The sequence below is a fragment of the Hippocampus bargibanti genome, linkage group LG19 (assembly GCF_051943395.1).
Source record: "Hippocampus bargibanti isolate YZ-2025 linkage group LG19, ASM5194339v1, whole genome shotgun sequence".
In the NCBI taxonomy this organism is placed as follows: Eukaryota; Metazoa; Chordata; class Actinopteri; order Syngnathiformes; family Syngnathidae; genus Hippocampus; species Hippocampus bargibanti.
The window spans coordinates 11,105,592-11,119,116 of record NC_142752.1 but is presented as its reverse complement, the minus strand read 5'-3'; the positions used below and the strand labels follow the sequence as shown (position 1 = coordinate 11,119,116).

General features: G+C 39.4%; 1 protein-coding gene across 18 annotated transcripts in view; it reads left to right on the top strand.

Annotated features, from left to right (window-relative positions):
* afdna (afadin, adherens junction formation factor a) overlaps nucleotides 1-13,525 on the top strand; it is an 83,979-nt gene that overhangs the window by 37,131 nt on the left and 33,323 nt on the right. For all 18 annotated transcript variants that reach the window (XM_089021394.1, XM_089021393.1, XM_089021392.1 and 15 more), the window contains 7 exons: nucleotides 3,846-3,991; nucleotides 4,096-4,190; nucleotides 6,337-6,602; nucleotides 6,838-6,981; nucleotides 7,233-7,431; nucleotides 9,139-9,245; nucleotides 11,131-11,211. In XM_089021394.1, coding sequence (XP_088877520.1) covers nucleotides 3,846-3,991; nucleotides 4,096-4,190; nucleotides 6,337-6,602; nucleotides 6,838-6,981; nucleotides 7,233-7,431; nucleotides 9,139-9,245; nucleotides 11,131-11,211 — 1,038 coding nt within the window. The remainder of the gene's footprint in view (nucleotides 1-3,845; nucleotides 3,992-4,095; nucleotides 4,191-6,336; nucleotides 6,603-6,837; nucleotides 6,982-7,232; nucleotides 7,432-9,138; nucleotides 9,246-11,130; nucleotides 11,212-13,525) is intronic.

Genomic DNA, 13,525 nt, shown 5'->3' with positions numbered 1-13,525 from the left:
ACGTCGGTTGTCCTTTCGCACTAGCCTGTGGTGGGGTCTTTTTCGGTCCCATAATCGCAAAAGAAATACACTCGATAACAAACCACGTCCGCACTCAAAGAAAGGGGGTGATGAAAACTAGTCTGCCAGCCACCATGGCGCTGTTCGACCAGAAAAAAAATCTCTTCTTTTTATCGTCTTTGATTTCATTGACTTAGCAAATAGTCTGTGTTGTCCCTGGATCTGTTTTTTTTATTGAAAGTTTTATTACTGAACTGAGAATCCCATCTCAACCTTACAAATATTTGCGCTGATTTTTACAGTCAATAAATATGCTCAACAGGCTTTGTGCGCCCAACCTTGTCACATTACTCAACATTTCTTCCATATTTTTTCTGTCTTTCTTGTTCTTTTTCCTCACCCTACCCCCACCCAATTGTTTGTTGCCGCTGTTGCTACTTTATTTGTGTTACTCTAACAGCAATGTGAAATAAAACAAACACAGTCAATGTACCCTAGTTCCTTGACATACGAGTGCCCCAACTTTGGCTATTTTTTTATTGTATTTTATTTTGTATTTTTGGCAGGTCTTGATTTGGTTGCTTTATTTTATTCATTTGTTATTTTTGAGGTCTCATTTGTTTTTGTTTTTTTTTATCATTTAAAATTTAGCAACTACTGCGGGGCTTGTGAGGCGATTAAAAAAAATTGTGCTCACGCACTTAACATCACTCACAAGTCAATGCCTCAAAAAGGCCCACATCCAACCCACAAATCCACAATATGTACAGTATGAAAAGGCTTCTTCAGCCGTCATCTGTACTTCTTTGAAGCTACCAGCAACATTTTTAGTTCGCTGACGAAACTTCTCGGATGAGGATCGAAACGCCCAACACCTTCAAAGAAGTACAGATAACGGCTGAATAAACCCTTTCATCGATTGACCACTCATGTACGACTGAGAGCTTACACAGACGCATATGTACAGTACCAAACATTTGTTTACCTTTGCTTTTATTGCATCATATGATTGCAATGTGCTCTTTTGATATAAAGCTACACTTGATACATGAAAAAGGAAACAAAGATCTTTCCAGTTTTTGTTTGGGAACAAGTTGATCTCATAAGTCAAGGCACTTGTGTACAAAAGGAAAAAGAACACAACCTTCTTCAGCCGGAAAACTTGACATCATCCTTGACTAATGATTCCATTCAGCTTCCGGGACCTGCCACTAAAACCAACACGAATCACCAGCGGCTGACTTGAAAGCAATTACACTACTTGGCCGTGCAGTTGTTGCATCCTTGCGTCTTCTGTGTGATGTGACGCTTGTGTATGAACGACTCTTAACGCTTCACCCGTCTTGTTCCTTTTTTGGGGAACTTTTCATTTTTGGATGCGCTCGGCTCCCTAACAACCCCAGGCTGCTCCCAACAATGATTTAGTTGGTTTTCTCTTTTTTGTTCCTTTGACCCTGCCCTTCATTCCTTTGACCTTTCCTCCCTCTAGGTGGGCCGAGATAGATGAGTGCCATCTCTGATTGAAGGATTATATTAACCAATCAGCTCCTCAGATAGCAAGCCCTGCCTCCTCCATTTCTATAGTAGGGCAACAAAACTGTCATTACAAACAATCCTGACACAATTAGCACCGCTGCCTTCTTTGTTGTCTTACACCATTTTAGCTTAAAAAATGTGAAATAAATGAAATACTTTTCAATAATGAAAATAAATTAGTAGTTCATGTCAATCCAAATAATCACATAATAAAGTCACCAACATTTGACGCCAAATCTCAACCTCATAGTCAATCATAAAAATTTGAAGCCAAATTTTCAAATGCTTTGCAGTGATCACCCCCACGCCCCTCACACACATTTAACGTCACAGATACTACAGCGTAGAATGTCCTTGAGAGTTTTGAAAGGCGCTTAGAAATTAAATTTATTATTATTATTATTATTATTATTATTATTATTATTATTATTATTATTATTATTATTATTATTATTATTATGTGAGTATGGTAATCACATCTGGCAAAAAAAATAATACCTGCACCTCTCATGGATATTTTGTGTTGGCATTTTTGTTCAATCACCCTACAACAGCCAACAGTTAATTTCGACTTTGTGTGCCCCTAAAGCAGGGGTGTCAAAGTTATTTTTTGCCGCGGGCCACATTGTAGTTATGGTTTCCTGTCGAGGGCCGTTATGAATTTGGGGAACCCATTAGAATGTTTAAATCCCTTCAAATATTACATATAGAGCACACAGCAAATTAATAAATAACTCGTTTTCAAATCTGAAGTCAAGATTAATGACTTTTATTGTGGTTGACATCCAAAAATATGAAATTTTGGCTCAGATTTTAGCAATCATCATGGAATTTAACAAGTTTGATTTGCTTTCGCGGGCCGAAAAAAATGATGTGGCGGGCCGGATTTGGCCCGCGGGCCTTGACTTTGACACCTGTGCCCTAAAGATATTTTCGATGCTGTTTCAAAACAAAAGAGTCACATTTTATTTTTGTTTTAACCAATGAAAGATTGCACATTGTTATTCGAAGCTGAAATGTTTCATAAAAACCCACTGGTTGGTCAAATTCCCTTTCAAATTACCCAATTTAGGTTTCTACCCCTTTAACATAGAGATATCCTGTGACTGTAAAGTGACCTTGAGAGTTTTGAAAGGCGCTTATCAATGAAATGTATTATTATTATTATTATTACTAAATGTTCTTACGTCCCTTGAGGTACGTTGTAACAAGTTTTGGACTGCATTACTGAATGTGTTAGGTGTTATAATACTGTTATCTTATCATTATTAATAAACCCCGATGAGCTTGATGAAACACGTGTGGAGATACTACTGTGCCAGGAAGTCATCTTGAATTTAAAGTTTACTTCCATCTCAGAACAATTTATGAAGATTTTTTTTTAACGATTAATGAATGCAAAGTTTTCTTAATACTGCAATTGTCAGTGGAGTAATTGCTACAATCCAATTCCTAAATCCAATTACATGTCTCGCAACTTGCAATCCTGAAAAGGAGAAATGGCGTGTTGAAAATGTATTTACGATGGACGAGCTTTTTAAACATTTGATTACAGTCAGTCCCGCCACAAACGGGTGCATTTTTTTACCCCACATACACGCCGAGCGTGTTCATATGAACGCAAATAAATTCATTTTTTAAAAATCTAAATCAAATCAAACACAGTGTATCAAATAGGTTCAAATGTAATTAACAATAATATAATAATATAAACATAAGCTCTCTATTTGCTATCTAGCTGGCTAGCTATCTATCGAGCTAGCTAGGTCTCTATTTGTCCATAACTGGCTAGCTATCTAGCTAACTAGCTATTGGCTATCTGTTAGCTAGCGAGCTAGCTTTCTAGCTTTGAACGCTGGCGCGTGTGGATGCCGCTGCTCACCCACATAAAAACTTAGCCTGTGACTGAAAAGTGACCTTGAGAGTTTTGAACCGTGCTTATAAATGAAATTTATTATTATTATTATAATTTTGAAATTCAGTGTTGATCCCGAAAGGAAATAAATATGGCCACAAAGTGGTGGCGACGAGCATAGACAAAGTTGTGGAGGAGGAGGTTGCTGTCTGGTGACTTGAATTATTGACCGCACGACTGGTCATTGGTGTCGCCATGAGGTCTCAGGTGATTGGCCGACCAATTCTTTTTGTGGGGAGAGGAAAGGGGTCGGCGGCTGCTGGGCATGAGTCTGTCCTTCCAGTAACAACTCGCTCTTGGCTGACACTGAAAGCAACAAGACATGTAAGGTGGTGATGGACGCTGTCAATGTGACACTTTTCCATCTTCTGTGCATGTGTTTGCGACATTTTAGAAGCAGAAGAATATTGCGGGCGCGCTGGCCTTTTGGATGGCCAATGCCTCAGAGCTACTCAACTTTATCAAGCAGGACCGTGACATGAGCCGCGTCACGCTGGACGCTCAGGATGTTCTGGCGCACCTTGTCCAGATGGCCTTCAAGTCAGTGCGATTCACTTTCATGAGACAATAACACACACTCACTGAAGCAACATGACTTAATCTTCGCTCAAAGCTCTGAACAGGCCTACGTTGCCCTCTCGCAGGTACCTGGTGCACTGCCTGCAGGCTGACCTCAACAACTACATGGTCGCCTTTTTGGATGACCCTGAGGAGCACAATCCACAGAGACCCAAGATAGGTAATACACTTAAAAAAATACAAATGAACTTTTCTTAAAGGACAACCGACATCACTTTTTTGGTTCCTAACTGACATCAGAAAAAACGTTTTATCGCATCTAAAATACCCAAAACACACAGTATGATATTTTAGTCAAATGCAAAACACCAATAAAAATGACCTCAAGTGTCTAAAAAGTACTTCAATTTGAAACCGGAAGTGGCCAGTTTCAGAAGGTCCCGCCCCCTTGTTCGTGGTGTCACGCCAAGACGTCTTGCATTGCTCGAGAATCAAAACAATGGCTTCAGATTCGGAGAATATGCTTTCTTGTTACTCATCCAGTGATGAATATGATTCAAATAGCTCTGAAGAGGGAAGCAAACATGTTTGCAATCGATTAAATAATTTATTCTCTGTCATTTTGAGGTATCTGGGAGGGAAATTTAGCACCCAAAAGATGGCGACAAAGTCCGTGGAAAAGGGCTGATTATTTCCTTAGAATTTTTGTCAGTGAATATCAAATAGATGCTCGGTGCAACACACAAGGATTCACCATCGTGTTATTTGTGTTTTCCTTCTAATTTCGCCATCAACACGGATCAACACGAAGTTTTCAGACCAAACAAAGTATTGCAAAATGCATTGACGTGAATGAAAGCACTACTACAATGTGTCCTTTCTCGGTCAGGGGCGTTCCTTCAGTGAAATGACGTGAGGATTCGTCACCAAACGTCAAAAAAAAAAAAAAATATATATATATAATATATATATATATATATATATATATATATATATATATATATATATATAATATAGCTATATATATATATATATATATATATATATATATATATATATATATATAGGCGGTGGAATCTTTGTAAAATACGCTCAGTAGAAGTCATTTGAAGCGATTTATAGAAATTATGGACAAAACTTGTCTGGAGGCGTCGGTTGTCCTTCAAAGGACAACCGACGTCTCCGGACAAGTTGTGTACTCCGGACAACTATTTGAATAATATTCATAACTGGATGTGTAACAAGAAAGCATATTCTCTGAATCTGAAGCCATTGTTTTGATTCACAAGCAATGTAAGACGTCTTGGCGTGACGTCACGAACTGGGGGCGGGACTTTCTGAAAATGCCCAATTCGCAGCTCATTTTTTTTGCAGATTTTGGACACTTTAAGTCATTTTTATTGCTGTTTTGCATTTGACTAAAAATATCATACTGCGTGTTATGGCTATTTTAGATGCTATAAAACGTTTTTCTGATGTCAGTTAAAAAACAAAAAAGTGACGTCGGTTGTCCTTTAAGGCATAAGCGACGGTTCGTTAAGTTGTTCAATTGTTCATGTATTAGTTTATTTATTAATTAATTAATTTATTTGTTTGTATATTTATTTATTTATGTATTTTTGTATTTATTTATTTTTATTTAACATTTATTCATTTGTTTATGTATTTATCATTTATGTGATTATTTTTATGTATGTATCTCGTTTATGTATATATTTTAATTTATTTATTTATGTATCTATTTATTTATCTCCCACCCCAATTTATCAATTTGTCTATTTATTAGTTTATTAGTTTATTTAATTTTTTGTATATTTATTTAGCTATTTATTTATTTGTTTAGTTCCTTAACATCGATTTATTTATTAATTTTTGTATTTATTCGTTTGTTTATCATCTGTTTATTTATTTATGTGATTATCTTTATGTATGCATGTATGTATCTATTTTATCTATGTATCAATTTTATTGATGTATTTTCATTTATTTATTTATTTATTTGTTCATTCATTTATTTTTATTTTGATTATTTTTATGTATGGATGTACTTATCTATTTTATTTATTTATCTTCCCCACCCATTTATTTATCTATTTATTTACTTATAAGTTTATTTATTTGTTTGTATGTTTATTTATTTAGCTAAGTTTATTTATTTAGCATCAATCTATTTATTTTTACATTTATTTGTTTGTTTATTTATCATCTGTTTTTCTATTTTTCATCTGGATTTATTTCTGTGCTTATTTTTATGGATGTATGTATTCATTTATTTATTTATGTCTATTGATTTATTTATGGATCTATTTTGTTGATTTATTCATCTCCCAAACCCATTTATTTATTTGTCTATTTATTTTAAATAGAGGATGTCCTGCACACGCTGACGGGCGCCATGTCGCTGCTGCGTCGGTGTCGCGTCAACGCGGCACTGACCATCCAGCTGTTCTCGCAACTCTTCCACTTCATCAACATGTGGCTCTTCAACAAGCTGGTGACGGACAGCGAGTCGGGCCTGTGCTGCCACTATTGGGGCGCCATCCTGCGCCAGCAGCTCAGCCATATCGAAGCCTGGGCCGAGAAACAGGGACTGGAGCTTGCCGCCGACTGCCACCTCAGTCGGATCGTGCAGGTGAGCGTCGCTGCAGCGCAAGCCACCTCACAGCTGACGATTTTTGCGCCCCAACCGATCATGAAAATGGACAGAAGTTCCATTTAGGTTATCTACTCCATTTCAGTTTTTTAGACAAGTGACCCCATTATTTTGACACATCAACTTTAAGATTTTTTTGCGGCTATTTTGAACAGCAATTTGTCAATCTTGCTCATCTAAGACTTGTCTGTGTGTGTGTGTGTGTGTCCTGTAGGCCACGACCCTGCTGACCATGGACAAGTACTCTATGCAAGACGTCCAGAACATCCATAGCACTTGCTTCAAGCTCAATTCGCTGCAGCTGCACGCGCTCATGACCAACTACCACTGTGCTCCCGACGAGCCTTATATCCCCACTGTAAGACCGCAATGCTGTCTTGTCGTTAGAAACTACTCCCCAAAACTTTGCAATTGAATTTGCCTTTCAGGCGAAATATCCAGGATACACCAAAAAAAATGGACACGAAATTAGATATTCCTATTCCAGGATTGATTCAGCATTTAGATCCAAAACAGACCTTCTATGAACCATTTACTACTATTCAAACATACAAAACACGAGAAAGAATAAGCTACGATGACACATTTTTCTTCCCCCCTCCCCACCAGGAGCTGATCGATCACGTGGTGGCGGTGGCGGAGAACACGGCAGACGAGCTGGCGCGTAGCGACGGCCGCGAAGTGCAACTGGAGGAGGACCCCGACCTGCAGCTTCCCTTTTTGCTGCCCGAGGACGGTTACTCGTGCGACGTGGTGCGTAGCCTGCCCAACGGCCTGCAGGACTTCCTCGACCCGCTGCTGCAGAGAGGTACGTCCGCCCTTGATGTCGTTTGACATTTGACACAAACTGTATAGAAAAAAGCCGAAAAAAATAGCATTCATTCATTCATTCTTTTACTCGTCTGATAAAGTTGTCAATCACTTTGACACACTCCTCTTTCGGGAGGGTGACCCAACAAGATGCGTCCTACTGAGTCCCAGCAATGTTTTCTCCCGAGAGAGGAGTGTGTGAGAGTATTGACAACTTTGTCAGACGAGTACAGGTTTGCCTGCAATGAAATGGTGGACATTTGGAACACATCTTGGGAAAGCCATAAATTGACGAAAATTTGACAGAAATAGCTGAAACTCTGGTGAATGGTCTTCCATAAACTGAATAATGTGTGGTTGTTATTTGAAATAAATAGCTTTTTAATCAAAGCCACAATTGAAATTTTCATGGGTACGCATCTTTTTGGGTCACCTTCTATTTATTTACCTATTTATTTATCTATTTCTCTCAAACCTCTGAAAATGGAGGACACTGACTCACTGTGACGTCCCTAAAGGGAAAAGCCGAAAGGAAAACAACATGTTTTTATCTATTTATTGATGTATGTATTTATTTTTTATTTATTTATCCATTTTTATGTATCCCTCTATTTATTTATCCATTTATTTATCCTTTTATTTATTAATCTATTTATTTCTTAATTTATTTATGTATCCATTTATTTATTATTTTTATATTTATTCAAACAACAGATTTATCGATTTAAATAGCACATCTATTTCTGTATGTATTTATTTATTTGCATGCCCAGTAAAGTCTCATTATATCGATATTCAAGGGAGTCCGAAAAAATATCGATATAACCGGGACTATCAATATATCCGACCCTGTTTGCATGTAATTTTCTCCGTGCGTGCATAGAAATAGTATCGATATAACCGGGACTATCGATATATCCGATATCGATATAACGAGACTTTACTGTATTTAGCAAACCATTTATTTATTTGAACTTTTTATTTATTTAACCATTTATGTATTTATTTATCTATTTTACTTGTTCTGTAGCCACAAGAGGACACAAGCTAGTGTCATCTTGTGCCGGTCCCAAGGCCGGATAAATACAGAGGGTTGTGTCAGGAAGGGCATCCGACGTAAAAGCTTGCGAATCAAACCTCTGAAGATGGAGGACACTGATTCGCTGTGGCGACCCCTTGAAGGGAAAAGCCGAAAGGAAAAGAATATTTTACTATTTATTTATTTATCTGTTTGTTTATCAAATCATTTATTTATTTAACTATTTCTGTATTTATTTATTTATTTTACTATTTATATATCTTGTTTTTTTTTTGTTTCTCTATTTATTAATAAGTTAAATACATTTGCTGTGGCGACCCCTGAAGGGAAAACCCGAAAGGAAAAGAAGAGTTAAATAAATGATTTATTCAAAAATCTGTTTAATTATTTACTTATTTGCTGATGGAATATTTTGGAATGTTTCATTGGCTAAGAGTACTTGAGGTGAAAGAAGTGCAATACATCAAACATTTCTATGAATTTCTGTGGGAGGATTAACCCCCCGCCCACATCCAACCCATTTTTTTGGCCTTTGATTTGACTCAAAGGAAGAGCAACATTGTCTTTGGTTGAGATCAAATCAGTTGAGGATGTGACAACTTTCACAAACTTTTGTTGTGTGAGACATGAGAGAGACATTACGTAAGTGTTTGTTCTGCCCACCAGGCTTCTGCCGGTTGACGCCGCACCCTCGCTCGCCTGGAACTTGGACGGTCCACTTTGAGGGTGCCGACTGCGACAACCATTTCGCCGCTGTTGAAAACACAGACATGGTAAGTACAACAGCTGATATCGAAGGAGCCAGCGCTTCTTCCAAACACGTTCAGCAAACGCACATGTGAAATATAAGAGGGAACTAAGTTGGCTTGTTTTATCCCTTCCTTGATGCCTATTTCAGGGCACCTCAAAATCCCACAAACGCCTTCGTGTAGCTCGGATAGCCAACCATTTTTCCTTTGATGTTCATAAAGGCTGGGTGTGACCTGCACTGCAGCTTTTCTCATCCCAGTGACATTGTGGGAATTTGTCCCACCAATGGCCACTTCATAAACACCAGAGCGTCCATTTCGGCGGCTTAAGTCCGGGAAATGTTGACTCTCAAAGCTTTCCGCCAGGCGACTCTTTACCACAAGTGCATTTGAGTGAAAGTGAGTTATTATTGCGGACGCTCACGTGGTTTAAAATGTCATCTTGGGGGCCACACACCATGATGCCTTCTTCATCCAACAATGAGCCTCCCCTCCCCCCACACACGCATACACTCACTAAGTGGGTGCAGGCGTCATATTTACCCCTTTGCCATCAGCATATTGGTGTTGGACGGCCTTTCAGAGAACATTTTCTCCTGTGATGTGGGAAAGGCGCGGCAGTAGCCCGCCAGGCGCATCTGTGCGCGTGTCTGGATTTGTATGTTGAAAGGGTGTGCGATTGCGCAGGCCTGTGAGACTGTTCATCCTATGTGTGTGTACGCCTTTGAGTCAATGTATGTGTAATGTGTTTGCTTGTTCTTGAGTGTGTGTGTGTGTGTGTGTGTCTGCGTGTGTTTGTGAGCGTAACCGCATAAAACAGTGAAGGCTTACGAGTATGTGTGTCCATTCTATGTAGGTATTTAAAAAGTGTGTGTGCGCCCGTAGGGCTATGCCTTATTGTGCGATTTGTGCGTGTTTCTGCGTGTGTGTGCATGTGTTTCTCTGCTTTTTTGTGCGATTTTTGTGCGTGTGTGTGTGTGTGTGTGTGTGTGTGTGTGTGTGTGTGTGTGTGTGTGTGTGTGTGTGTGTGTGTGTGTGTGTGTGTGTAAATATATAGTTCAGTAGATCAATAAGTGCATGCGCATGTGCGGCTATTTTTTGTGCAATTTTTGTGTGTGTGTACAGTATATGTGTGCCCATCCTACATAGGTATTTTAGCTCATTCACTGCGCCATTTCCGAATTTGTTCGGTTTTAATTTTTTTCTTGTTTGGGTGCTGATAAAGTGCTGGCCATGGCCTCTGGCAATGTTTTTTACCTTTCTACAAGGGGGCAGCATTTCCCTTTTTTTCCATGTTAGCGCTTTGTTCCAGTTTCAGCTGTTGTTAAAGCGCTATATAAACCTATATGTATGTATTGCATTGTATTTTGGACAACTGCCCTCATTTCAAGCTCAAATACCTCCAGACCAATATAATTTTGGAATAAACTTGTTTATTTCTGATGAAAGAAGAGAGTGTAATGTTTCTCACACTGCATTGAATGTTTATGTAGAACTAAAACTCAATATTCTGTGGGTCATGGAATTCAAGTGACAATGACAAAAAACCTGGCACTGGAGTGGACACATTTTTGCACGTCTGGCAGTGAATGAGTTAATATAAGGTGTGTTTGTGTGTGCGCACGTGCATGTGCACATGTGCGTGGCTATACTTAATGGGCGATGTGTGTGTGTGTGTGTGTGTGTGTGTGTGTGCGTGTGTGTGTGTGTGTGTGTGTGTGTGTGTGTATTTGTGTTGTGGTTTCCCATTCTTGACTTGCACCCAGCAGTTCCTCATCGGCCCTCCTCCTTCATGTCGTCCTCGTTTATGTGCTCCACTTTCATCCAGCTAACACTCAGGCTCCTTCCTTGAGCTGCTCCCTCTGTCACTCACTCATATCTCTTCTTTTCTCATCTTTTCTCCTGTCAGCCAATGAGGAAGGAGCCGGAGGTGGTGACGGTGACGCTGAAGAAGCACAACGGCATGGGCCTCAGCATCGTGGCCGCCAAGGTAAGCCTGTCGGTTTAGCCGCGTGCACAACCGACCTTTCCTTTGAACTTTTGTGGAGCATTTTGGAATAATAAAGAGCTGGTGGGCAGTCCGGAAATAAGCGGAATGCTTGGACGATGGCTTGAGATGGATTTCAATTGTTGAGTCTGACGAAAGTACAAGAGACTAAACAGAAGAGCGCCACAAGGTTCTGCTTAGTGGCTTTGTTAAAGTGCTGCTGTGGATCACTATCCACGTGTGTAAATACTCGCCCACCAAACAACGAGAAATCTCCAAGTGAAGGGAAATAAACAGCATCCAGATGTTTTAAGGCAAATATTGATAGCTGGAAATGTTTAATTGAATCTGTACGGTTTTCATGAGCCCATTCCGGGTTACGGTTTATAAATGAAAATTACGGTTTCCAATAAAAAAAAGTCACTAATCGTCAAAATAGTAAAATACCCAACGTTCATTCAAAACATGAGATTGCTGAGGATCATATCTACATTTAGAACAGGCGATCGGCGCAGTGCTCGCTGTTAGTTTCCTTGAGATGAATTGCGCGTGTGCGTGCTATGGGTCATTCCTGGAATCAAGAGTAGCATCGTTTTTATCATTGTCATCTAATGGCATCTGCTGGAGAAAAAGCAACAAAAAGTGTGAATTCTAAAAGAAAACTACAGTCATTTCGCTCTAGAAAGAGTGAATGTGGATAATGTTAATAATATTTATAATAATAATAATAATAATAATAATAATTGATGAAAAGGTTTCTTCAGCTGCCATCTGTACTTCTTTTGAAATATATGAATAATTGAATAATAACATTGAATAATAATAATAATAATAATAATAATAATAATAATAATAATAATAATAATAATAATAATAATAATAATAAATTTAATACATTTAATTTCAAGCGCCTTTCAGAACTCCCAAGGACACTTTACAATAAAAACAAAGCACACAACAATAAAACCATAAGTAAAATGATAAATAATAAAATAGCGGATTGAACTAGACCACAAATGCAATTTTAAACAGGTGGGATTTGAAAATAGGGAGTGAGCCAATATTACGGATGTTGGGTGGAAGTGAATTCCAGAGTTTGGGAGCGGCTGAAAGCTCGGTATCCCATTGTGGTGAGATGGGCAGAGATGGGCAGAGGGCACATAGAGGTGAAGGGAGGATGAGGATCTGAGGGACCGAGAGGGAACTGAGATTTGAAGCAGGTCAGACATGTGGATGTCTTTCAAATTTATGTTTGGCGATAGCTATTTTTCTATGGTGTTTTTAGCCTCATTATAAGTAGCTGTAATGTTAAAAATAATTTTGCCTGACCAGGACTTTGCAGGCTTTTCTGGTTTCAGAAGTTGGCAGGTATGCTGAAGTTTAAATAGAAAACCTCTTTCCTGCTTGTAGCTGCCGATTTCCTCTATGGGAAGGATGTTTGGGAGGAAGCCTCCTTTTTTTGCCCTGTTTATTTTTTTTAAGCACTTGGTGTGTATGTGTGATGGGAACGGCAGGTAGTGCGAATTTTATCCCAACAGCTGTGTGGATTCTCAGTCGACAGGGGCTGGGCTTATGCAACTGGCCGTGTGTGCCTGTGTGCGCGCAAAACAGTGCTCCACCTCATTCCGACCAGCCGACGTCCCGTCTCGCAGCACTTTTGCAGAGGAATTTCGACACTGCTTAAGAACTTTTTTTTTGGGAGAGCGTCAGCCTGCTGTTTTCTCAGGTGTTTGACTGCCACAGTGATTCAATGTGACTTTTGAAGTCCACTGAGTTTAGCGTTACACGCTAATAGGCAAAGGCGTGCTTGTGCGTGTGTGTTTGGAAGTTGTGTGGAGCAAGACATGTGGTTCTCCGTGGTCGGCAGGAAAGAGCAGGTATGTTTTGTTATTGCGAAAATGTATCAAAAGGTGAAATGAATCTCAAAGAAGTGTTGGTGTTGTTTTTGGTGGTTGAAGCATGGATGATGACCCTTGCACGTGTTGGTTGCGGCTACCAGCTTTGATGACCTTCATCTTTGTGGCTTTGTTGTTTGCTTAAAGGCTGTCTTGCTAATAGTTCAACTTGTCCACACACACACGCACAAACACACACACGTGCCGCATAATGTTTGTAACCATCTGACAGTTAGGACGGCGGAAAAAATCATTGGCACCGCCCTACCCACACTCGAGGACTTGCACACTGCAAGAATCCAAACTAGGGCGCGGAAAATCATACTGGACCCTCCGCACCCTGCCCACAACCTTTTCCAGCTACTCCCCTCAGGCAGGCGCCACCAAATCCAGCAGACATTTAAACAGCTCCTTCCCCCAAG